Below are 26,758 nucleotides of genomic sequence, written 5' to 3' on the forward strand. Positions count from 1 at the left end.
CACAGTGTAAACAGGCAACATGCAAAATATGTTTTTTTTTTTTTGTTTAACCCGAAATCATGAAAGGGACATTACATGGGGATAGTGCAGGGGTATCCACACTTTTAGACTCGGGGTCCGCATTAGGCTAAAAAAAATTGGGCTGCATGTAAAGTAACAATACATACTGTATATAGCCATTACAAATCTATGTGTACTTAGAGTACTACATTAATATAATGGATATATACATCATTAATATAGTTGGATATTAAGAGTATGTGAAAGATCGACTAAAGTTTTGTAATCAATCAGAAAATGTGCCAAACATGGTAAGTGTGGAGACAGTGTTTGGCTTTTTTCCCCCATCATGCATTGTAATGGATTTAAATGGGTGTCATTTAATTTTTTTATGGGGCTTGGACATATTTTACAATATCCACAAGGTTGAGTGAGCAGGTTGTGTTATGTGTAACTTTTTGTGGTAGATCATTTTTTTGTTGTTGTTGGCGCCATGACCAGGGAAGGTTGTTTGGCATGGGTCATATAAGTAAAATGCCATGCTGTATTTAATTCAAAGCTTAATTCATGGTCTGTGAGCAGGTTGTGTTATGTGTGACCGTGTGTGTTGACTTTGTGTGTTAATTTTATATATTTTTTTGTTTGCGCCATGACCAGGGAAGGTTGTTTGGCATGGGTCATATAAGTCAATGCCATGCTGTATTTAATTTAATGCTTAATACATGGTCAGTGAGCAGGTTGTGTTATGAGTGACCATGTGTGTTGACTGTGTATTAGTTAATTTGAATTTTTTTGTGGTTTGTGTCATGACCAGGGAAGGTTGTTTGGCATGACTCATAGAAACAAATGCTGTGCTGTATTTAATTCAAAGCTTAATTCATGGTCAGTGAGCAGATTGTGTCATGTGTGACCGTGTGTGTTGACTGTGTGTTCAAATTGTTTTTTGTTTTTTTTTGCGCCATGACCAGGGAAGGTTGTTTGGCATGGGTGATATAAGAAAAATGCTGTGCTGTATCTATTTTAAAGCTTAATTCATGGTCAGTGAGCAGGTTGTGTTATGAGTGACCATGTGTGTTGACTTTGTGTATTAGTTAATTTTACATTTTTTGTGGTTTGTGTCATGACCAGGGAAGGTTGTTTGGCATGGGTCATAGAAAAAAATGCCGTGCTGTATTTAATTCAAAGCTTAATTCATGGTCAGTGATCAGGTTGTATTATGTGTGACCGTGTGTGTTGACTTTGTGTGATAGTTCTTTTTTTTTTTTTGCGCCATGACCAGAGAAGGTTGTGTGGCATGGGTCATATGAGTAAATGCCATGCTGTATTTAATTTAAAGCTTAATATATGGTCAGTGAGCAGGTTGTGTTATGTGTGACCATGTGTGTTGACTTTGTGTGTTAGTTGTTTTTTTTTGCGCCATGACCAGGGAAGGTTGTTTGGCATGGGTCATATAAGTAAAATGCCATGCTGTATTTAATTCAAAGCTTAATACATGGTCAGTGAGCAGGTTGTGTTATGTGTGACCGTGTGTGTTAATTTTTTGGTTTTTTTTGTTTGCGCCATGACCAGGGAAGGTTGATTGGCAAGGGCCATATAAGTAAAATGTCGTGCTGTATTTAATTCAAAGCTTGATACATGGTCAGTGAGCAGGTTGTGTTATGTGTGACCATGTGTGTTGACTTTGTGTATTAGTTAATTTTTAATTTTTTGTGGTTTGTGTCATGACCATAGAAGGTTGTTTGGCATGGGTCATATAAGTATATGCCGTGCTGTATTCAATTCAAAGCTTAGTTCATGGGGTTTGACCTGATTTATGACAGTGCCAGATGTTAAAAATTAATTTGGAAACTCATAACGTCTAGCAAGCCCAACTTGGCCCGTAGTTTGGACACCCCTGCATTAGTGTTTTATTGGTAGCTTGATGACTCGGCCCTACTTCTCTGGGTATAGCGGATATACTCCCACATAAACATCATGTTCATGTCAGACATATATATAAACACCGGAAGACAAAGCCAAGAGAACCAGCACACTTCCCAATCAATCAACCAGAAGCCAATGAAATATTATTCCTTTTTCACCGTATCTGCTCTGCTATCCCATACCCTTACTTACTATTTGTTCTTCATTAAAAAAAAATGAATATAATGATTGGGACAAAAACAAACACTTCAGGCTTATGTTGGTACCATCACTTGAGATGTCAGGTACACAGGTCCAACCATAGGAGGAAGGTGCACAACATCCACTGGTTCTTCCAAAGGTGTTCCCTACCTGACAATAGCGTTCTTCCACCTCAACAGTTTTCCCACTTCTCTTTGCAGTCACTCAACTGAAAAGGTTCCAGAAAGAAGGTTTTCTATATGATGTTTGTGAAGAGGAAGAGGACGCTACTGGATGTGACACGCTGTGGAGGGAGCGGCTTGGCAGCACATGCAGGTGGGGTTGACGGCTTTAGGGGGGATCAGATCCAGGTCTTCGTCGTCGGGAATCTCGTCCAGTCGGTAGCCGTCCTTCAGGAGCTGGATGTTGAGGTCCTGGTTGATTTGCTGTGGTAGAGAGAAGCAGGACTTTGTAAGTTCACCGGTAATAATGTCGATTATCGATTACATGCAAGCTAGCGCTCCTCAATGTAAACAAATGTCAAGAGTGGATCTACAGAGACATCGACTGTAACGATACCAAGTACAAGAGCCGTATATAGTCAATAGTACAATGATTACATTATGTTTAATTATCACGGAATCTTTTGTCTTTTTTTAATTGTTTATAAACTCAGGAAGTACATCCATGGACACAGGAGAACTTTAATTATGACCAATGTATGATCCTGTAACTACTTGGTATTGGATCGATACCAACATTTGTAGTATCAGCCAAAAATAATGTAAAGTATCTAAACAATAGAAGAATAAGTGATTATTACATTTTAACAGAAGTGTAGATAGAACATGTTGAAACAGAAAATAAGCAGATATTAACAGTAAATGAACAAGTAGATTAATAATCCATTTTTACAGCTTGTCCTTTATAATGCTGACAAAATAATAGGTAGATAAATGACACAATATGTTGCTGCATACGTCAGCAGACTAATTAGAAGCCTTTGTTTGTTTACTTACTACTAAAAGATAAGTTGTCTAGTATGTTCACTATCTTATTTATTGATAACATTATTCTTTAATTGCAATAAAAAAAACTTATGTTTAATGTACCATAAGATTTTCTGTTAAAATAAAGCCAATAATGAAGTTTTTTTGTGGTCCACTTTATTTCTGAAAAGTATCGCAAAGTATCGAAATACATTCCAAAATATTGGTATCGACACAACCCCAGATACAGTATAAAGGCTTGTTAATGTCGGCAATAAAGTTTAAATGAGCGTCAGACTCTGTATGTGTCCTACCATTACTACCGTTGACATTTTGAAACTGGATTTCCGTGTCAATCCCTACACAATACACTAAGTTCCTAGTACAACTTGAACACATGTTGCATACACAAAAGGGTGGCAAAGGACAAACAAGTCTGAATCAAAGGTGCCTAACCACCCCCAATGGGAGACAACTAGTAGGATCAGTGTACCTGCTGGAGGACTGACGTGACAATGGGATTTGATGTTTGGTGACACTACATGAAGTGAAATATAATGTGTGCATAGATACCTGGTCCCTCAGACATCTCACCTCGGCTGAGGAGTATCCTGATGACGAGTACCTGGACATGTCGAAGTCATCATCACTGCAAAACAGACATACACATCTCAGAAGGTGCTGCTTTCCACAGTGCATCCATCGTAATATTCAGATGTTTGAATATGTTTGACTAAGTGAAAAATGCAGACCTTTAAGCACATCTGGAAATGTCTCTGTATTGTATTCTAAACTTGTTCAACTACAAAATCTATATTCCATCTTTTAAGAAGTACTTAACACAAACAGTAAATCCATTAAGTCGCAAAAAGTATTATCAGTCTACAAAAAACCTGTTTATTAGAGCCCAGACTATACATTTTATAATAATGACGAATAACTGATCAATCTATCGTCTAATCATGGCAGATTCGGAAACAAACCACAAAGACGACTATTTTTGGACAAACGAGGATTCACTAGTGGCTAGAGCAGGGGTCACCAACCTTTTTGAAACCAAGAGCTACTTCTTGGGTACTGATTAATGCGAAGGGCTACCAGTTTGATACACACTTAAATAAATTGCCAGAAATAGCCAATTTGCTCAATTTACCTTTAACTCTATGTTATTATTAATAATTAATGATATTTACACTTAATTGAACGGTTTAAAAGAGGAGAAAACACGAAAAAAATTACAATTAAATTTTGAAACAGTTCATCTTCAATTTCGACTCTTTAAAATTCAAAATTTAACCGAAAAAAAGAAGAGAAAAATTTTAAAAAAGAATTTATGAAACATCATTAGTAATTTTTCCTGATTAAGATTAATTTTAGAATTTTGATGACATGTTTTAAATAGGTTAAAATTCAATCTACACTTGATTGATTGATTGAGACTTTTATTAGTAGGTTGCACAGTGAAGTACATATTCCGTACAATTGACCACTAAATGGTAACACCCGAATAAGTTTTTCAACTTGTTTAAGTCGGGGTCCACTTAAATTGATTCATGATACAGATATATACTATCATATATACTATCATCATAATACAGTCATCACACAAGATAATCACATTGAATTATTTACATTATTTACAATCAGGAGTGTGGAGGGGGGGTGGGGTGGGGGGGGGGGGGTATGGACATCAAGTAGTGGACATAGAGAGAGAGAGAGAGAGAGAGAGAGAGATCAGAAGGCATAAGAAAAAGAATCTGCATTTGATTGTTTACATTTGATTATTAGCAATCCGGGGAGGGTGTTAGTTTAGGGTTGTAGCTGCCTGGAGGTGAACTTTTATAGCGGTTTTGAAGGAGGATAGAGATGCCCTTTCTTTTATACCTGTTGGGAGCGCATTCCACATTGATGTGGCATAGAAAGAGAATGAGTTAAGACCTTTGTTAGTTCGGAATCTGGGTTTAACGTGGTTAGTGGAGCACCCCCTGGTGTTGTGGTTATGGCGGTCATTTACGTTAAGGAAGTAGTTTGACATGTACTTCGGTATCAGGGAGGTGTAGCGGATTTTATAGACTAGGCTCAGTGCAAGTTGTTTAACTCTGTCCTCCACCTTGAGCCAGCCCACTTTAGAGAAGTGGGTAGGAGTGAGGTGGGATCTGGGGTGGAGGTCTAGAAGTAACCTGACTAGCTTGTTCTGAGATGTTTGGAGTTTAGATTTGAGGGTTTTGGAGGTGCTAGGGTACCAGGAGGTGCATGCGTAATCGAAAAAGGGTTGAACGAGAGTTCCCGCCAGAATCCTCAAGGTGCTTTTGTTGACCAGAGAGGAAATTCTGTAGAGAAATCTCGTTCGTTGGTTAACCTTTTTGATTACCTTGGTTGCCATTTTATCACAGGAAAGGTTAGCCTCTAGAATGGAACCTAGGTAGGTGACCTCATCTTTCCTGGTGATGACACTGTCACCTACTTTTATGGTGAAGTGATTGACTCTCTTAAGTTTGATGTGGGACCCAAACAGGATGGATTCTGTTTTACCCAAGTGGATGGATAGCTTGTTGTCAGCGAGCCAGGTGCAAATTCTACAGAGCTCAGCACTGAGGATTTTCTCCACCTGTGACTTGTCCTTGCCGGATACCAGCAGGGCAGAGTCATCCGCAAACAAAAACAATTCACAGTCACATGCCGATGACATGTCGTTTATGTATATTAGGAACAGTAAAGGTCCCAATATACTGCCTTGGGGGACTCCACAGTTCACCGAGAGGGGGGGGGACACGGTGCCGTTCACCTCTACCACCTGCTCCCTCCCCTCCAAGTAAGACTGCATCCAGCTCCAAGAGGTTTTGTTAAATCCGATTGCTCTGAGCTTATCCAACAGTATAGCGTGGTTAACGGTGTCAAAGGCCTTCTGAAGGTCCAGCATGACCATGCCGCAGTATTTGCCCGCGTCCACCTCATGTTTGATGTGGTCGGTCAGATAGAGAAGGCATGTGTCAGTGGAGTGGTTAGTTCTGAAGCCGGATTGGAATTTGTACATGAGTTTATTAGTGGCAAGGTAACTATCGACCTGTTCATAAACTATTTTCTCCATTACTTTCGAAATGGAGCTGAGAATAGAAACAGGTCGGTAGTTGCCAGGTTCCAATTTGCTTCCTTTTTTAAAGAGGGGAGTTACTCTTGCTATCTTAAAATCTTTTGGTACTTGGCCTTGTGTAATTGATAGGTTTATTATGTGCGTGATGATCGGGGCAATGATGGAGGCAGAGTCCCTGAGGAATCTGGAGGGAATATTATCAAGGCCGGTGGCCTTGTTAGGGTGGAGAGCGCTCAATTTTTTAAACACCTCATCAGCTGTGACCATTTCTAATTTGAAATCATTGTTGGATACTCCTAGCTTTCTGTAGAAGGCTTTAATGTGTTCTACACCAAAGCGACCAGAGTGGTGGGACAGCTTGTTGACAAGAGTTGCAGCTATGCTGGTGAAAAAGGCGTTAAGTCTGCTAGCTACCTCCATTTTGTCTGTAATGAGGGAGTCACCCTCCTTGATGCTGATGTTGGTGAGTCTTGTTTTAAGTTTCTGGCTGCAACCAGGAAGCTGGTTGTTGAGAATTTTCCAGAGCTCACGTGGCTTATTCGTGTTTTCCTCTATTTTGTCGTTAATGTAATTTTTTTTTAAGGATTTAGTCAGGTTGGTTGACTTATTTCTTAATTTATTGCATTGCTTTTTGAGAGTTGAAAGGAGTAATTTGAGGTTGATATTATTGGGTTGTTTATCTACTTCTGTTTTACATTTTTGGTATTCAGAGTATTTCCTGTCTCTGTCTTTTATGGCAGCTAATAGGTCCGGATTCATCCATGGTTCCGAGCGGGCTTTGATCCGCTCTTTGTTAGAATATATAACAAATTGGACCAAGCTATATTTTAAACAAAGACAAATCATTATTTCTTCTAGATTTTCCAGAACAAAAATTTTAAAAGAAATTCAAAAGACTTTGAAATAAGATTCAAATTTGATTCTACAGATTTTCTAGATTTGCCAGAATAAACTTTTTGAATTTTAATCATAATAAGTTTAAAGAAATATTTTACAAATATTCTTTTACAATTAAAAAAATAAATTTACTTGAACATCGATTTAAATTGTCAGGAAAGAAGAGGAAGGAATTTAAAAGGTAAAAAGGTACATGTGTTTAAAAATCCTAAAATCATTTTTAAGGTTGTATTTTTTCTCTAAAATAGTCTTTCTGAAAGTTATAAGAAGCAAAGTAAAAAAAAAAAATGAATTTATTTAAACAAGTCCATGTCTTTAAAATATTTTCTTGAATTTTCAAATTCTATTTGAGTTTTGTCTCTCTTAGAATTAAAAATGTCGGGCAAAGCGAGACCAGCTTGCTAGTAAATAAATACAATTTAAAAAATAGAGGCAGCTCACTGGTAAGTGCTGCTATTTGAGCTATTTTTAGAACAGGCCGGCGGGCTACTCATCTGGTCCTTACGGGCTACCTGGTGCCCGCGGGCACCGCGTTGGTGACCCCTGGGCTAGAGTGTCCGCCCTGAGATGGGTAGGTCGTGAGTTCAAACCCCGGCCGAGTCATACCAAAGACTATAAAAATGGGACCCATTACCTCCCTGCTTGGCACTCAGCATCAAGGTTTGGAATTGGGGGTTAAATCACCAAAAATGATTCCCGGGCGTGGCCACCGCCGCTGCCCACTGCTCCCCTCACCTCCCAGGGGGTGGAACAAGGGTTATGGGTCAAATGTAGAGAATAATTTCGCCACACCTAGTGTGTGTGTGACAATCATTGGTACTTTAACTTTAACAACCTTATATTTTTAAGCTGAAAATAGGAACAATAAATTACTAGTTATAGCATACTTGCCAACCTTGAGACCTCCGATACCGGGAGGTGGGGGGCGGGGGTGGGGGGCGTGGTCGGGGGTGGGGCGGGGGCGTTGTCGGGGGCGTGGTTAAGAGGGGAATATATTTAAGCTAGAATTCACCAACTCAAGTATTTCATATATATATATATATATATATATATATATATATATATATATATATATATATATATATATATATATATATGTATATGTATGAAATACTTGACTTTCAGTGAATTCTAGCTATATATATATATTTATTTTATCATACATATAAATAAAAGAAATACTTGAATTTCAGTGTCCTGGAGGTTATCCAGTAGATGGCAGTATTGTCCTGTTTAAGAATGTCACAACATTGCTGTTTACGGCAGAAGAACTGCTTTACGGTAGACTAAACGTGACTGCTGTTGTTGTGTGTTGTTACCGCGCTGGGAGGACGTTAATGAAACTGCCTAACAATAAACCCACATAAGAAACCAAGAACTCGCCCTCGATCATTCTACAGTTATGACGTCATTGGGCAGGCAAGCTGTTTATATTGTGGGAAAGCGGACGTGAGAACAGGCTGTCCCCACTCAGGTCCGCATTGAACTGGAGGGGGCGTGGCCTCCAGCTCCGGCTGAATACCGGGAGTTTGTCGGGAGAAAATTTCTGCCGGGAGGTTATCGGGAGAGGCGCTGAATACCGGGAGTCTCCCGCTAAAAACGGGAGGGTTGGCAAGTATGAGTTATAGAAGCCTGCAAAAAAAGAGGAAGAGTGAGATTTTGGAGCAGACGGAAGCCGAGAGAGTGAGGTGAAAGTGACTCGAAGCTGCAAAATGTGGAATTTGAAGCCATGCTATTTTGACATAAATTGAGAGCTTACCCAAATAAACTGAAAAAAAACATCCCTGTCCAGCTGGACCAAAAAGGCAACTGTCCTTCGAGTGAGTCACACTTTATATTCATCATGATACACGCAGCGTGTATCATGACAGACAGCGTATGCTGTCTGGCTAGCTGCATATAAACAAAACATGAAATAATACTTTGCAGATACTGTAATATGATTGTTCATGTTTTTCAGTCAGTACAGATTGGTGTTCTATCCCATCATGTTAGGCATTACAAACTCAAAAGCGTTTCGTGTTGACGCAGTTGCTACCTTATCTATTTCCGTAGCTATCTTTTACGGCTAATAACGTAGCACACAGATGTGTTACGACGCTAGAAAAAGAGTTCCTCAGTGTCCGCTCTTACGATAACAATGTTGCTACAGTTTGATTATACAGGTTACAGAAAGAAAATGAAGTGTTGTTGACGGTTGTTGGATGCATTTTAAAGTGAGTTAGTGGTATAATTGATTGCTCCCATTAGCTGCATTGCTAGCCACCTAGAACAAGACAATGTTTATATGTTTAGGTCTAAGTCATGCCCACTTTAGGTCTAGGTTGCGCTCACTCTAAGTCCATCTATCCATCCATTTCCGTCGTGTTGACGACAACGGAAGTGAAGCTCAAGATACACTACAATACACAGAAATCAGAAATAAATTAAAGAAATACTGCTGAAAATAAGTTGTGGTTAGGGTTGGGTTTTGGTTAAGGTTGAATACGATCAGCCCAAAAAAGCAATACATTCAACAACCAAAATAATAACAACCGTGGTGCGTTGCATCAGCCATCTTGAATCACATTACAAATCCAGTGTCCACGCTTGTGTTGTCAGCGCCGCTGTAAGCATGTCTTTAAGACACAGTTCACTTCTGTAGTCGTCACTCCTGTGGACGCAACTTAGTGTCTGTGACCGCAGTTAGACCCTTCCCAGTTGCGGGGACAGATAGCAGCCCAGACTTTCTGGTCTCTGGTCACCTTTTCCAGTTCCACCCAGGGGACATCGAGCCTTTCCCATTCCAGTTGCGAGACCTAACCCCTTTAGCGTGACCTAGGTCTTCCCCTGGGCATCTTCCTGGCTGGCCATGTATGGACCATCTTACTGGGTAGGTGTCCAGGAGGCATTGATGACCGAGCCACCTCAACTAGCCACTCTCCCAGTTGCGGGGACATATAGCAGCCCGGACTCCCTGGTTTCTGGTCACCTTTTCCAGTTCCACCCAGGGAACATCGAGCCTTTCCCATTCCAGCTGCGAGACTTAACCCCTTTAGCGTGTCCTAGGTCTTCCCTGGGGCCTCTTTCTGGCTGGCCATCTTACTAGGTATGTGTCCAGGAGGCATCGATGACCGAACCACCTCAACTAGCCACTCTCCCAGTTGCGGGGACATATAGCAGCCCAGACTCCCTGGTCTCTGGTCACCTTTTCCAGTTCCACCCAGGGAACATCGAGCCTTTCCCATTCCAGCTGCGAGACTTAACCCCTTTAGCGTGTCCTAGGTCTTCCCTGGGGCCTCTTTCTGGCTGGCCATCTTACTAGGTAGGTGTCCAGAAGGCATCGATGACCGAGCCACCTCAACTAGCCACTCTCTTCCCTCTGCTTCTCTTGTAGGCGCGATCTTGCTCTTTCAGTCACTACCCAAACCATGCCACCACTAGTAAGGTGGTAATTGAGAGCTTTGACTTTTGGCTCAGCTTTTGGTTTACCACAAAGATCTGGTAGAGTGCCTACAGATGCGGCCAATTCACCGGTCGATCTCACTTGTAAACAAGATCCCAAGATACTTGAACTCCTCCACCTAGGGAAGGACCTCACTCACTCCCAACACGGCGGCTGCAATCCACCCTTTTCTGACTGAGAACCGTGGATCTACGATTTGGAGGTGTGAAGACTGATCCCAAAGGCTTTGCACCCAACAGCAAACCAAAAGAGTAAATGAAGACTTTAGGATCAAATCATCTGCAAATAGCAGAAATTAGATCTGAACAGGACACTCTTAATGTCTTGGATGCGCCTAGAAATGATGTCCATAGGAATTATGAATAGAACCAGTGACAAAGGACAGCCTTGGCGGAGGCCAACGTTTACCCAAACAGGCCAAGTGAGTACTGTTACATTTAGCCTACAAAGACCTTGAAAAATCACTACATTTGCTGTTTTAGTAATGCTGTAATGGCATATAAATGTAAAGTGTTACTAAAAAAAGCTCAGACTTGACAGAAAACAGAGCTGTTAACCAAATTAAATCAAATTAGTGGAGCATCAGACTGTATTTCTTGGTTAGCAGGCATGGACAGTAATGAACGATGCATTCACAATTCTGGGGGTATACAGTTGGTGAGCGGTTAGAAATATGCACCTTCATCCATACCCTTGCCATATCTTGTTGAGCTATTCTTTGGCAAATGCACCAACCCTCTACAAAGTTTTGGGGGGAAAAAAGATTTTGCATTCTTTGCCTAATTTTGTCTCAAAAACGGCCATTAAAACAACAAAGCTTGTGGCGGCTCAAGAGTTTTGCACACATTGACAGATACTGTATATTAGAGACATGCATACTGTACATAATCAAAGTAGTAGTAATGTCATGTCGGGCTTCATATTCTGTAGCTACCATTAATCGTTTAATGAGTGTAACTCAGGGATGTCAAACTCGTTTTGACTGAGGGCCACGAGGCAGTTATGGCTGCCCTCAGAGGGCCGCTCAATAATTTATGAATATACATTTGTAGGGGTTTACCTCATGATAGTATTATTACACATGCTGAACAACACTTAATATATAACAACACTTAATATATTTTTTGCATACATTGTAAAAAAAATAAAATTGTATGCTCAGTTGCCACACTTTTACTGTAAAATCTGCTGGGTTTTTTTACAGCATATTAGCGTAAAGTAAAATGTATTTATTGTATTTATTTATTTGAATTAGGACAATGCATATTCATCAACATAGAGCAACAATGTAAATATGCCAGAGTTAGCACAATAGCTAATTTTCATCCGTTGTCCTAAGGCAGGTTAATACAGTAAACATTCAACAGGTCATGATACAAAATAATACATAAATCACAAGACAAATCCTGGCAACTGGCCTGCCATCTTTTATACCGTAAAATCGATTGTCTTTTTACAGTGTACAATTTGATGCATAACTTGCTTTGAAATAACAAGTAAAGCAGATATTGGGTGAAAATCTATAAATCTAAATAAATCTAAAATATAGTATATATATATATATATATATATATATATATATATATATGTATATATATATATATATATATATATATAAAATGTATAATTTAATATATATAATATTAATATTATATTTTTATAATGATATTATATATACAATTATATTAGATATAATATAATTAATAATTATATTTAAAAATATACATAAATATAAATATATATATAATATATACAAAAACACATATATATATATTTATATATAAATATATATAAATATAAATAAAATGTAGTATAAATGTAAATAAATAATTTATACCGTAAAATCGATTGTCTTTTTACAGTGTACAATTTGATACATAACTTGCTTTGAAATAACAAGTAAAGCAGATATTGGGTGAAAATCTATAAATCTAAATAAATCTAAAATATAGTATAAAATCTAAAATATAGTATAAATTTATATATATATATATATATATATATATATATATATATATATATATATATATATATATATATATATATATATATATATATATATATATATATATATATATATATATATATATATATATATATTAAATGTATAATTTAATATATATAATATTAATATTATATATTATATTTTTATAATTATATTATATATACAATTATATTAGATATAATATAATTAATAATTATATTTAAAAATATATATAAATATAAATATATATATAATATATAAAAAAAACACATATATATATATTTATATATAAATATATATAAATATAAATAAAATGTAGTATAAATGTAAATAAATAATTTATACCGTAAAATCGATTGTCTTTTTACAGTGCACAGTGATGCATAACTTGCTTTGAAATAACAAGTAAAGCAGATATTTACTCTTCTTATTTTTATTTTAACTAAACCAAAGTTTGAAATGTTTGATAGCATATTTGTTGCATTATTCTATAAGATGTAAGTTTTAAAAATATGTAATTGCATTCAATACATGTATTTTTTCTGTCAAAATGGAAGGAACAAATACATCTGGTAAGAAAACAAAATACGTTTGACGCATAGAATTTGTAAGGCTTTTAAACATTAAATGACATTTGGCCCCCAAGCCTTAAGTTTGACACCTGCGGTGTAACAAATAAAAATGTATCAAATTCGGACAACATGGAGTGCCCGTAACTTGACACAATGTTTATGGCAGGCAGATAAATGACTGTTTATTCAAACTATTTTCCTTAAACCACATTTAGAGGCTATGAAGTGTGTTTTATCCAGTTATTTGATTAAATGTCATGCTGCTTTAGATTATTATCTTGAACTCTAAAATGTGGATAGTACACACATTCGTGTGGATGAGAGTATTTCAGATCTATGTAGTATGATGCAGTATGTGACTTATTTTACGTGAGCACTTCCCCTCATGTCACAACATGCCCAGTGGACGAAGGGTGGGTCCAAAACAAAGCAGTTCAGTACAGAGTGGATGTAGGTCTGCGTCTGAGCTGCTTTTCCCTCTGGAAATCCTCACCCCACTATCCACTAATCCTGCTCCCCTGAGAGAGGCTTTGCCCCCTTCTGGGATGATGAGAGTTGCAACTCTCTCAAGTGGCTCCGTGGATTAATGTAATGTAACAGGGTGAGACACACAACACTGCAAATCCCCCACAATACACTCTTAGGTCAGGCATTTTGTTGCTGACGTGTTCGGTTTGAGATTGTTTGAGTTTTAAAAGGTGAAGTCAGAAAGCTGCACATACCTGTCGGTGTCCAGTGCTACGAGGGGCTTCTCATCTGGGCTCTGGTCGAGAGAGGAGTAGCCTTTATTTGGCACAACCAACCTGCACAAGAGCAAAAAGACATTTTAAGAACACTGTTTACAAGGATTAGTTTCTTGTCTTACAACTTCCAACCATGAGGGGAGTCGTGGAGTTTCAAAATGGTGTGTTGTGCTCTTACGGTTCAAAAGAAATACACCCTCAGGTGCTCAACTTATAACTTAATCTTGATCTCTAAACCGGTACGAAATAGAAAAATCAATAGCAGTGTTTCCCACACATTCATTTATTTGTGGCGGCCCGCCACGAAAGAATTACGTCCGCCACAAATAAAAAAATTAAAAAAATAAAAATTTTTATTTTTATTTTTTTTTTGTCCTCTCCAGCTTCTCAGGCAAATCATATAGTTGATGTAGATGCCCATATCGGCTGTTCAGATTTACTTTACAAAAGAGAAGTGTAGGATACTTCTCTTGTTGCCTTATTTGTATTTGACTTTATTAAATGTATTTATATTAGAAACACAACATGTGTATATAACAAAGGGTGCAAAGTCTGCAGGCAGTAGGAAACACATGGTTAAGTGTAGGGAGTAAAACTGATGGCAGTCTAAAGTTCAAGATTTTTGGAGCTCTTTGTTCAGTGGATCAGATGTTTGATGAAGCTCTGTGTCTATCTACCACCACTACTGTTTTCTGTTTATTTGTTACTGACTGTGGCAGGACACCTCTGCCTCTGTTTCACTTTATGTTGCTGGTAAATAATATGGTTATAGTAGTAGGCTAAAGTTAAATTATTTAGTATGCACTAATTAAAGGGGCGGAGCTTTATGAGACATTTTAGCTTTTATATTTTATAAGATATATTTTTTATAAGAACCACAATTAATAATTATATTTCAGTGAATAACTTATTGTTCAAATCTGTATATAAATAGGTACCGTAATTTCCGGACTATAAGCAGCTACTTTTTCCCCTCGTTCTGGTCCCTGCGGCTTATACAACGGTGCGGCTTATATGCGGTCTGTTCTTCTCCGACACTGACGAAGAGGATTTCGGTGGTTTTAGTACGCAGGAGGAAGACGATGACACAATGATTAAAGACTGACTTTTCATATACCGGTAGGCTGGTTATTTTGATAACGTACATGCGAGCACTTTGTATTACTTTGCACCGTTGTATTATTTGTACTCTGCACGAATGCTGTTCGCCATGTCAAAGATGTGAAAGTTTGATTGAATGATTGAAAGATTTATAGTTAATAAATGGGAGGCTTTGCGTTCCCAAACAGTCATCTCTGTCCCGACAATCCCCTCCGTGGTAGCAGGAACCCCTATATACTACGGTAATTACACATCAAAACCCTGCGGCTTATAGTCGGGTGCGGCTTATATATGGAGCAATCTGTATTTTCCCCTAAATTTAGCTGGTGCGGCTTATAGTCAGGTGCGGCTTATAGTCCGGAAATTACGGTACATAAAGTGTTGTAATTATATTGTAAAATGGATGGACGTTTAAAAAAAACTGCTATTATTAATTAGTAAGTATACATTTTTTGAGCCTTTTTAGAGAAAATCATATCATTGTAGTAAATGATGCAAATTACTCGATGATGTCATGGTGACCACGCCCATAGCCACGCCCCCACCGCCACAGGTATCTTGGCAGTTTATGGGAAACACTGTCCCTAATTTACTAATAATATACAATCAAGCATTGCTTAACTTGTGTGAGCACTCTATGCCACCATAGCCTCTTTTACACATATATTATCCGAGATGTAACAGTAGAGGTTGGATTTATTTGCCTGTGTCTCTCACACTTAACTCGGGGAGGCCAGACTATATCTGAAACATGAACATTTGCATGTCAACTTTGCTTCTGCACCATCACATTCACAGACATGCAACATAACCATGACATCCAATCAATGCAAGTGATACTTCTGCCAGCTATTCATGTAAACAGCCACCTGGGGACGGCGTGGCGAAGTTGGTAGAGTGGCTGTGCCAGCAATCGGACGGTTGCTGGTTACTGGGGTTCAATCCCCACCTTCTACCATCCTAGTCACGCCCGTTGTGTCCTTGGGCAAGACACTTCACCCTTGCTCCTGATGGCTGCTGGCTAGCGCCTTGCATGGCAGCTCCCGCCATCAGTGTGTGAATGTGTGTGTGAATGGGTGAATGTGGAAATACTGTCAAAGCGCTTTGAGTACCTTGAAGGTAGAAAAGCGCTATACAAGTATAACCCATTTATCATTTATCATTTACCTTGCACATTAGACATTACAAATTACAATCATGATTTGCACAGCAAGAAAGAACTGGCCCAGTTTAAGTTTGGAGAAGAGAGAGCTGAGTTTATGATCTTAATCTGTATCATTAATTCAAATGTCTGTAAATCGCAACACAAAGCAAACAAAGATAGCCTCAACCTCGTTATAAAGTATGAGTATAGGGCGGGGGTCGGCAACCCGCGGCTCTAGAGCCGCATGCGGCTCTTTAGCGCCGCCCTCTCTGGAGATTTTTCAAAAATGTATGAAGAATGGAAAAAGATGAGGGGAAAAAAAATCTATTTTTTTGTTTTAATATGGTTTCTGTAGGAGGACAAACATGACACAAACCTCCCTAATTGTTATAAATCACACTGTTTATATTAAACATGCTTCACTGATTCGAGTATTTGGCGAGCGCCGTTTTGTCCTACTAATTTTGGCGGTCCTTGAACTCACCGTATAGTTTGTTTACATGTATAACTTTCTCCGACTTTCTAGGACGTGTTTTATGCCACTTCTTTTTCTGTCTCATTTCGTCCACCACACTTTTAACGTTGTACATGAGTGCACAAAGGTGAGTTTTGTTGATGTTATTGACTTGTGTGGAGTGCTAATCAGACATATTTGGTCACTGCATGACTGCAAGCTAATCGATGCTAACATGCTATTTAGGCTAGCGATATGTACATATTGCATCATTATGCCTCATTTGTAGCTATATTTGAGGTCATTTAGTTTCCTTTAAGTCCTCTTAATTCAATTTATATCTCATGACACATGTAATATGGCTTTTAATTTTTTGCGGCTCCAGACAGATTTGTTTTTGTATTTTTGGTTCATTATGGCTCTTTCAACATTTTGGGTTGCCGACCCCTGGTATAGGGGGTAAGGTAACGCAACACATTTACTCTACCGTCCTGTTACATCCTTCATTTTTACAACTGATACTTCGTATTGCCATAGAGTTGTTCAATGGACACTGTGTGTGATTAATCTCAAATCAGTTTTCACCCCATACAGGAGTAGCCAACCATGAAAGACTACAGAGAATGTCTCTTGAAACAAAATTTTAAAAAACATAAAATGTCGAACATTTTATGTTAATTCCATGTCCATAATTTTATACCAACACAAACGGAGCAAAAACAGGCACTGCATGAATCTAAGATTATCAGTATGAGGCTTCAAGCCTTTCATATAGTGTGTGTTTGCTAATCCACAAGAGAGCGGGATTAGACAGATGAGCCAGTTGTCAATATTGTGGGTTACACTGGGTTTATGCTCGGCATCGCCATTGAAAGAACACAACCAAGCCCACGCCTTTGTTTTTGTACTCTCTGTAGCTTCAGCAAGTCTGATTGATTCCACAGAAGGCTGGAAACAAATCAGTTGTGTCCTTTTGGTTTAAAGTTTTAGTCTAGGCCCTATATTGTGAAATCAATGGAGACAAAAAAACCCACCAAAAACACAGGAAAGAAACGTTACAAATTCAACTTGTTACCTTGTCCTAGCGTTCTTCTTAGGTTGTTGATTGACAGGACTACCCACATTGCCATTCTTCACTGAGCCCTTCCTGGCAAGATCTCTCTGTTTCTCTGGGCAACCACAGGATGCGAGATCATGAGTGAACACTTCAATAGGCAGCAACTAATATTGCAATGAATAATAGATCACATACAAATGTTACACTTACACTTAGTCCTGATGAATGTTTACTATATTTAATGTACAGTACAACATTTGACTAACTTGGTGGTGATTTGCACTGTGTAAATGTTGATACCTATCTGGACTTGCAGTGGTGATGGCTTGTAGTTTATGGCCACCGTTTCTGCTTTGGCATCAGGGTCGGTTTCCGAGTTTGAGGAAGCTGCTGGATCCTAGAACAACAATAGAGGGTAAAGCATTCTGATGTTTATTCTACAAGCACACACGATTTAGCGCATTCTGCTTTACCCGCGAGCTAACACAAACATTACCAGGATGACATAATGCCCGCAAAATCAGCTCTCTTTATTCGGGGGGCTGGTGTCCAACACCCCGGCAGTATTTGCATTGCTTGAGGACAACTATAGTTCCATTAGTTTGGAGCATCAATAGGCCCGAGTGTTCTGCCTATACAGTTCTGGCTCTTTCTGTGTGAGCGCTGATGGCATGAAGAGAAGGCCGTGGGAGAACAGAGGGGATTCCTGTTCCAAGCCAGAGCGTCAACAGATTGAGAGGGGAGCAAGGGGCCTGCAGTGCTCACAGAGCTGCACATTATGCTCATGCTAAAGCCCTCTACTGTGCAACAGAAGTGACTCTAACAGAGCACATGTGTCGAGGCGGCGAGGCAGTTGGCGAGCAAATACCCCACGCTCACCTTGGCGACGCGCGCATGTGCTATTTAATGTAAATTAGGACTGAAGCGATCGATCCCGTCTCAGAACCGGTCAATGAGGTGTCGAGATTGAAGTCACGCGACACATGTCATGCAAAACCGCAAACAAAAGGCAGTTACTTGGGCTACCTGGGCATTGTACAACATAATAAACATTTCAATGCAGCCCGCTGGATATTTCCAAACTATAGAAACTATTACAATGGTCAGAATCTGCACTTTAGAGTGACAAAAACTATGGTTACGCTCAGTCACTTGGTCCAAAGAGTATTGATCCCCTGAAAATATGACCACTCTCACTCTACATCAGCATGTATGTAGTGTGTAAATAGTAGGGGTATTTGTATTGAACCGTTTCGGTACGGAGGTTCCGGTTCGGTTCGGAGGTGTACCGAACGAGTTTCCACACGGACATATTAAGTTGCGTAACACACGTTGTGTAATCAATGCACACCGAGGCACAACACACGGAATGCTAGCAGCTAACGGGCTAGGATGGACTGACCATACGTCCTCTTTTCACCGGACATGTCCTCTTTTGCGGAGCTGTCCGGGCGGAGTTTCTTAAATGCCTCAAATGTCCGGCATTTTGAGTTAGGGTTGCGTGTATTTTTAATGTACGTTCAGGGTTAAGAAGGGGTTAAAAACAAAACAAATTGTGCACGCAGCAGCATTGGTGAGGGAGGGGCAGAGACAGAGAGAGAGAGAGAGTTATGATAAACGCGCATGCGTCGCCAGGCTCTGCTTTTTATCCATAGATTTATCACATTTAATTTTTTATTATCTATAGCAGGGGTGTCAAAAGTGTGCCCCGGAGGCCATTTGCGGCCAACAGCTAATGTTTTAAAGGCCCACGGCACATTCTAAAAATACTATTAAAATAAACAAAAACATAACAAAAGTGAAATAAAAAAGCTTAAAGGTTAAATGTAATTTAGAAAAAGTTGCAATGTTGACTAATAAAACAAAGCAGTTTTTTTTTCTTTCAAACTGTCATTGCTCAAAACATAATATTGAATCAAAATCAATGTTATTATGAATTATTGACCTTTCCAAGGATCCGATTACTTCACATCAAATATTCCACTAAGAAAGATATTTTTGGTGGAAGATTTTGCAAATTTGGTAAATAAATAACCCAAAAATTTATATTTTGTTGTTTTCTTACTGTACCGAAAATGAACCGAACCGTGACCTCTAAACCGAGTTACGTACTGAACTGAAATTTTTGTGTACCGTTACACCCCTAGTAAATAGTCAGTCATATTCTTGTAAAACCTTTCAAATTCAGGCTAGACTTCAATCACAATTTGAATGTTTTATTAGTCATAAAACGTTTTAGCTAATGAAGATAAAGTCTAACAAACATGCTTTGTTCTTCTCCAACAACACCGTGTAGTTCAGTTTGGCCAACAAAAATAAACAGGAGTGATACCTCCCGCTTCTAATACACAATCTTCGTACCTCAGCGTGTTGATACTTCACAGCCTGCGTTCAATTCGATCAAACAACAAAACATTTTAGCTACTATTGATGTTATTGGAACACTAACAAAGTTAGCAGTTAAATAAAGGACAAGTGAGCATCCCAGTAAATAAACTAAAGACTTTATAAAGCAACACATCGCCTGCTGCATGTTTCCTCACAACATTAACTCTCAGTCACAGCAGGACATTATGTTAAGAAAACGAAAGCAACTTCAAGTATTTTTCTCTTCCGCTGTTTACTTTTAGTGTGGGACAAATGCGTTTATCGTCTCGCTATCGCAGTGCCAGCGCATGCCGAGATTCTACGCTACGGAAGTAAAGTGAGGGAAAAAAGTGAAACGAAGCATTCGGCTACGTTTAATCAAAGGGAAAATCTCCTGGAGCAAAGTCTGTGTAGTTGCTTTCCATCATATTTTGCCGGGCAAAACGGCACTGTTGAGCATGCAGCGACTTTGTTTCCAGGAAATAAACAGTGTTGCCTAAAATGCTATAAAAAAAAGATGTTTTTTTGATCATTAAAAATGTAAACGGTATTACTAACCGACTGGAATTTTACTGCGGTTTATCATTATAATGTTTAACAATACATCCCTTTATTTTTCATGCATTCTAAATATTAAATAAATGCAATCAAAAGTCTGCTCACAATGCAGGCCTATGGAAGTCGCTCTTTTCTGCCTATAAAGCCCTTAAAAAAACATACAAACACCTCCATTACGGATTTTTATACATGATGTAAGTATATAGGTCATGTAGTAACAGGTACATTTATAACATTTAATATTTACGGATTTTTTTGTGTGTTTTTTTTTTTACATCACTGATTACTGCACACTGCAGACTTCACTAGAGCCAACAAACATAATATAACATCACTTACTGTACAATTTCTGCTGTCACTGGGATGCCGATTGCTAGGATGTTCATATATTCCAATTTAGATGAAGAATGACTCAAGGGGGGGTGGAACCAAGAGTCTTTTGGTGTCGTTTTCGCCATTTCGGGGACTAAATTAGCTGTCAAAGTGTGCTAATTTGTCGTAATACACAGTATTCTCATCCTTCTGCTACCAAAATGAGAGGCAGGATTTATGATCTAGAATAAACTTCCATGAGCAAGGAAGCAGCTCGCCAGTCGATCATGTCAACATAGGCACGCAAGCTTGTGATCACCGCTATAAATACTTTGTCTGCGTTAGCACTTATAATAACAATATCACTTATACTTGGCTAATATTCAAGTCCCGAAATGTAAAGGGAGTATTGTTGGTGCTTTTTGGATGGTTATTTATTGGGTTTTATGGGCGGAATAGGTGTTTATTTACGCGTTAGAATGCATTAAAAAAAACACATCCGTTGTCATGTCTTTCATAATGATTGTTAACGATAGAGGGCAGCACGGTGGAACAGGGGTTAGTACGTGTGCCTCACATTACGAATGTCTTGGGTTCAATCCTGGGCTGGGGATCTTTCTGTGTGGAGTTTGCATGTTCTCCCCTTGACTGCGTGGGTTCCCTCCGGGTACTCCGGCTTCCTTCCTCCTCCAAAGATATGCACCTGGGGATAGGCCCCACCCACCTCCAAAGACATGCACCTGGGGATAGGCCCCACCCACCTCCAAAGACATGCACCTGGGGATAGGTTGATTGGCAACACTAAAATGGTCCCTACTGTGTGAATGTGAGTGTTGTCTGTCTATCTGTGTTGGCCCTGCGATGAGGTGGCGACTTATCCAGGGTGTACCCCGCCTTCCACCCGTGTGCAGCTGAGATAGGCTCCAGCACCCCCCGCGGGCCCATAAGGGACAAGCGGTAGAAAATGGATGGATGGATGGATGTGAACGATAGGCATAATTCCAAAAAAAAAGTGCATTTCCCCTTTAAAGGCTTTCTAAATCATAGCACATAAGGGAAACATAAGTTCCACATATAAACGACAAAAAATCCTGCAAGCTTGCTCAAAAGTAGTTTGAATTGGATGAACTTGTACAGCATTCAAAACATAAGCACCCATAATTCTACGCAGGACTTCAATAAAAAAAAATGATCCATGCCATTTGGAAGCAGGCGAGGCTTTTCAGACGCAATCAAAAATAAAACATGGCCTGCTCCCCTGACCGTTCACATATATCATATATTTAAGTGCACATACACATTACACGTACACACAAATATAGATCATGTATAGAAAAAAGGAGAAATGTGATGATCTCTCAGTGTATCAGTTTCATCACAATGATCCTCCTTCGCTGTCAGTGACCACGCCAGAGATTGAAGAGATTACGCATCATGGCCTCCCACTGACTAATAGCAGGGAGGAGTGACACATCCATCAGGTGACCATGAATGACGATGTAAACATCTTTATATTACACATTATATTAATGATTAGAGTTCAGTGTTTCCCATAAACTGCCAAGATACCTGTGGCGGTGGGGGCGTGGTTATGGGCGTGGCTATGGTCACCATGACATCATCAAGTAATTTGCATAATTTACTACAACGATATGATTTTCTCTAAAAAGGCTCAAAAAATGTATACTTACTAATTAATAACAGTTTTGTTTTAAACGTCCATCCATCCATCCATCCATTTTACAATATAATTACAACACTTTATGTACATATTTATATACAGATTTGAACAATAAGTTATTCACTGATACATATTTATTAATTGTGGTTCTTACAAAAAATATATCTTATAAAATATAAAAGCTAAAATGTCTCTTAAAGCTCTGCCCCTTTAATTAGTGCATACTAAATAATTTAACTTTAGCCTACTACTACAACCATATTATTTACCAGCAACATAAAGTGAAACAGAGGCAGAGGTGTCCTGCCACAGTCAGTAACAAATAAACAGAAAACAGTAGTGGTCAAATACAAATAAGGCAACAAGAGAAGTATCCTACACTTCTCTTTTGTAAAGTAAATCTGAACAGCCTATATGAGCATCTACATCAACTATATGATTTGCCTGAGAAGCTGAACAGGACAAAAAAATATATATATTTTTATTTTTTATTTTTATTTTTTATTTGTGGCGGACGTAATTCTTTCGTGGCGGGCCGCCACAAATAAATGAATGTGTGGGAAACACTGGAGTTGGACTTCAATAATGCGAGTCCTCTCACCCATGGAGTAAGATATAGCAATAATATTAGATGGTATAAATCTTAATCTTTTGATGCATTAGTGAGACTAAACCATTAAAATGCATTCAATATTCAGATGTGGATTTTGTGTGTGTGTGTGTGTCTGTGGGTGGGTGGGTGTGTGTGTGTGTGTGTGTGTGTGTGTGTGTGTGTGTGTGTGTGTGTGTGTGTGTGTGTGTGTGTGTGTGTGTGTGTGTGTGTGTGTGTGTGTGTGTGTGTGTGTGTGTGTGTGTGTGTGTGTGTGTGTGTGTGTGTGTGTGTGTAGCAGGTGCCAAGCTGTTTCATTCTGAATGACAATGAAGTAGTTAGCATTACAAAGGACAGCCCATATGTGCCACAAACACAATCGGACAAGGTAGAAAACAAGAGAACCGCCCTTAAAGTCTATGTTACTGTACATGCAGTCCCCCACAGAAGCATACTGATCTTATGAGTTAGTGAGATTATTGTTGTATATTTAAGTTGGTCTGTGATTTGAGCTCATTCAGCATGCATTTCATTTAAATAGGGGCAGCCCTGGCCTGAGCCCGAGGCAATAAGAAGGGGGCAGCTGTTCCAGGGAGTTTAAAGTGTAAAATCCATAGCCTGTGTAAATATAAACTACCGGAGTCATCATTTATTAAGATACTAAAATTACAAAAATGCAGTCAGGGGTGATATAAGTCTTGTATTGTTTTGTTTGTGTCTCTCTTTAACAGTATTGTGGTACACTAAAATATATATTTTTTAAAAACATGACTATCGTGATTCGAAGTGGGCTGATAAAACAATATCAATATGTCAATATTCATCGCAATAGATACGTAATCAATATCAATAAAAATTGTGTTTGACAATTATATATATATATATATATATATATTTATTTATTTATTTGATACACACATATACATATATACACATATATATATATACATACATATATATGTATATACATATATATATATACATACATATATATGTATTTATACACATATACATATATATATATATATATATGTATTTATACACATATATATATATATATATATATATATATATATATATATATATATATATATATATATATATATATATATATATATATATATATATATATATATATATATATATATATACATATATATATATATTTTTTTAAGTACCAATGATTGTCACACATACACTAGGTGTGGTTGAGTCACAGGGAGGTAATGGGTCCCATTTTTATAGTCTTTGGTATGACTCGGCCGGGGTTTGAACCCACAACCTACCGATCTCAGGGCGGACACTCTAACCACTAGGCCACTGAGTAGATATTAACAATTAATTTGATAATCGATTAATCCGTCGATTATTACTTCGATTAATCGATTAATAATCGGATAAAAGATACAAACTACATTTCTATCCTTTCCAGTATTTTATTGAAAAAAAACAGCATACTGTCACCATACTTATTTTGATTATTGTTTCTCAGCTGTTTGTACATGTTGCAGTTTATAAATAAAGGTTTATTTAAAAATAAAACTTTTTTTTTTTAAAAAGCCTCTGCGCATGCGCATAGCATAGATCCAACGAATCGATGACTAAATTAATCGGCAACTATTTTTATAATTGATTTTAATCGATTTAATCGATTAGTTGTTGCAGCCCTAATATACACACACATATGTATATGTGTGTATATATATATGTATACATATATATACATACACACATATATATGTGTGTGTATATATATGTATGTATGTATACATATATATGTGTATATATGTATATACACGTATAAATGTATATATATATATATATACTGTATACATATTCGTATATATATATTCATATACATACATACACACATACACGCACACGCATACATACACACACATGCACACACACACCCTAGCAAAACAGGAAATGATCAGTGACCAATGAAAGGACATGCTAAACAGCTAATCGTGTAACGGTATCAACGATCAAGTTTGGTTGCGCCATCTTGCTGTCTCGCTGTGGATTCTCTGCAAGGAGTGAGAAGAGAAACTAAAAATTAGTGCTGTCGAGAGCGAAGAAATTGGCGATAAAACAGAGTCACCTTGTAAGGCAGTTTTGGGGATTTTTTTTTTTTTAACAAAATATAAGAAATGTGCTACTTCAAAATAATAATTTGGTCAAATAATAGTTAAATAATTACTGCATAACATAAAAATAATTTCCATACTTAAACATGAATAATAGACCAAAATAAATGTTACACAGACTATGTAACTTCCTGCTAGTAAACCTGCAAAACTGTATTTTTCTCAGGTTTCTCTTAATGTTGACATTATCACACTTTGCACTATTTAGTTACACTTTATCAGGCATTCCTGTTTTCACCTTATTTTAAAGAGGTTATTGTTAAGTGTTTATTGTGATTTTGGAATTCGGATTAAGTGTTCCCCATGGCAGCACGGTGGTCACAGGGGTTAGTGCATGTGCCTCACAATACGAAGGTCCTGAGTTCAATCCCGGGCTCGGGATCTTTCTGTGCGGAGTTTGCATGTTCTCCCCGTGACTGCGTGGGTTGATTGATTGATTGATTGATTGATTGAAACTTTTATTAATAGATTGCACAGTACAGTATCGTATTTTCCGGAGTATAAGTCGACTTATATAAGTATAGTATAAACTGCGACTTATAGTCCGAAAAATAAGGTATATACATTTGATTATTTACATTTGATTATTTACATTTTGTTATTTACAATCCGGGGAGGTGGGATGTGGTGGGGGGAGGGTGTTAGTTGCCTGGAGGTGTTGTACCCCGCCTTCCGCCCGAATGCAGCTGAGATAGGCTCCAGCGACCCCCTGCGACCCCAAAAAGGGTACAAGCGGTAGAAAATGTATGGATGGATAAAAAACATATCATGATGGATGGGACTTCCGGTCACGTGACAATCCGGAAATGGAAATATGAACAGTTTATAACAGAACAGAGCTCCTGTTCAAACCTTTTGGGTTTTAGCCTTTTGGTTCCGACTCGGGTGGCACGTCACCAGGTGACAACATGTGGGCTATATCTGCATTAAATATAAACACGTACATACTAGGCGTTGGCCTAATAGTGACTATAGTAGCGAGGATGATGGCTTGTTTACTACGTGAGGGGCGAGACGTGGCAGCGTTAGTCATTTCTCACATTTACTGTGCAACTGTGCTAAGATGCACACATAAAGTAGAATATTAAACGACAACATGTCCAAATTGATGAAGATGTTGTGTTTGCTTCCTCACCAAAGGTTGCGTCTCTCCGTTGACGTGAGGAACCTGGAACCTGTCCATTTCTTCCATCATTGTGGACCAAAAAAAACTATTTGGAAGCGGTCAGTATCGATGAAAAAGGATGAAAAAATGTGTGTTAAGTGTTCCTGGCTTCTGCAGCATTCTAGCGGCTTCTTCCCCACAGAGGTGACTCGACAGCTAAACAGCAGCGCCGCCTCACTTCCGGGTCTTTAAATATTCATGAGGGCGCCGTCCAATCAGAGACGAGATGACAATGACGTCCCCCGACTGTTATTCTCGTGTCTAATGAATTAAGGGACAAGCGGTAGGAAATGGATGGATGGATGGATGGATGAATTCAATTACTCGTCTAAGTTTGTTTCAGCTAACATGTAAAT

The 26,758-nt window shown here is 38.4% G+C and overlaps 1 protein-coding gene across 2 annotated transcripts; it reads right to left on the reverse strand.

Moving 5' to 3' along the window:
- Window positions 1–934: 934 nt before the first annotated feature.
- On the reverse strand, window positions 935–26,591 carry LOC133648175 (protein FAM219A-like). Of its 2 annotated transcripts, none has more exons than XM_062043992.1 (6): window positions 26,373–26,591; window positions 17,881–17,977; window positions 17,599–17,692; window positions 13,804–13,884; window positions 3,666–3,741; window positions 935–2,549 (listed from the first exon to the last, which is right to left on the reverse strand). In XM_062043992.1, the coding sequence occupies exons 1-6, from the start codon at window positions 26,430–26,432 to the stop codon at window positions 2,391–2,393; spliced, it is 567 nt and encodes a 188-aa protein (XP_061899976.1). In that variant the 5' UTR covers window positions 26,433–26,591; the 3' UTR covers window positions 935–2,390. The 2 variants fall into 2 exon arrangements, with proteins under 2 accessions (XP_061899976.1, XP_061899986.1); XM_062044002.1 differs by having other exon boundaries at window positions 3,687–3,741; window positions 26,373–26,587.
- Between the last annotated feature and the right edge of the window lie 167 nt (window positions 26,592–26,758).

The sequence above is a fragment of the Entelurus aequoreus genome, linkage group LG01, assembly GCF_033978785.1.
Source record: "Entelurus aequoreus isolate RoL-2023_Sb linkage group LG01, RoL_Eaeq_v1.1, whole genome shotgun sequence".
In the NCBI taxonomy this organism is placed as follows: Eukaryota; Metazoa; Chordata; class Actinopteri; order Syngnathiformes; family Syngnathidae; genus Entelurus; species Entelurus aequoreus.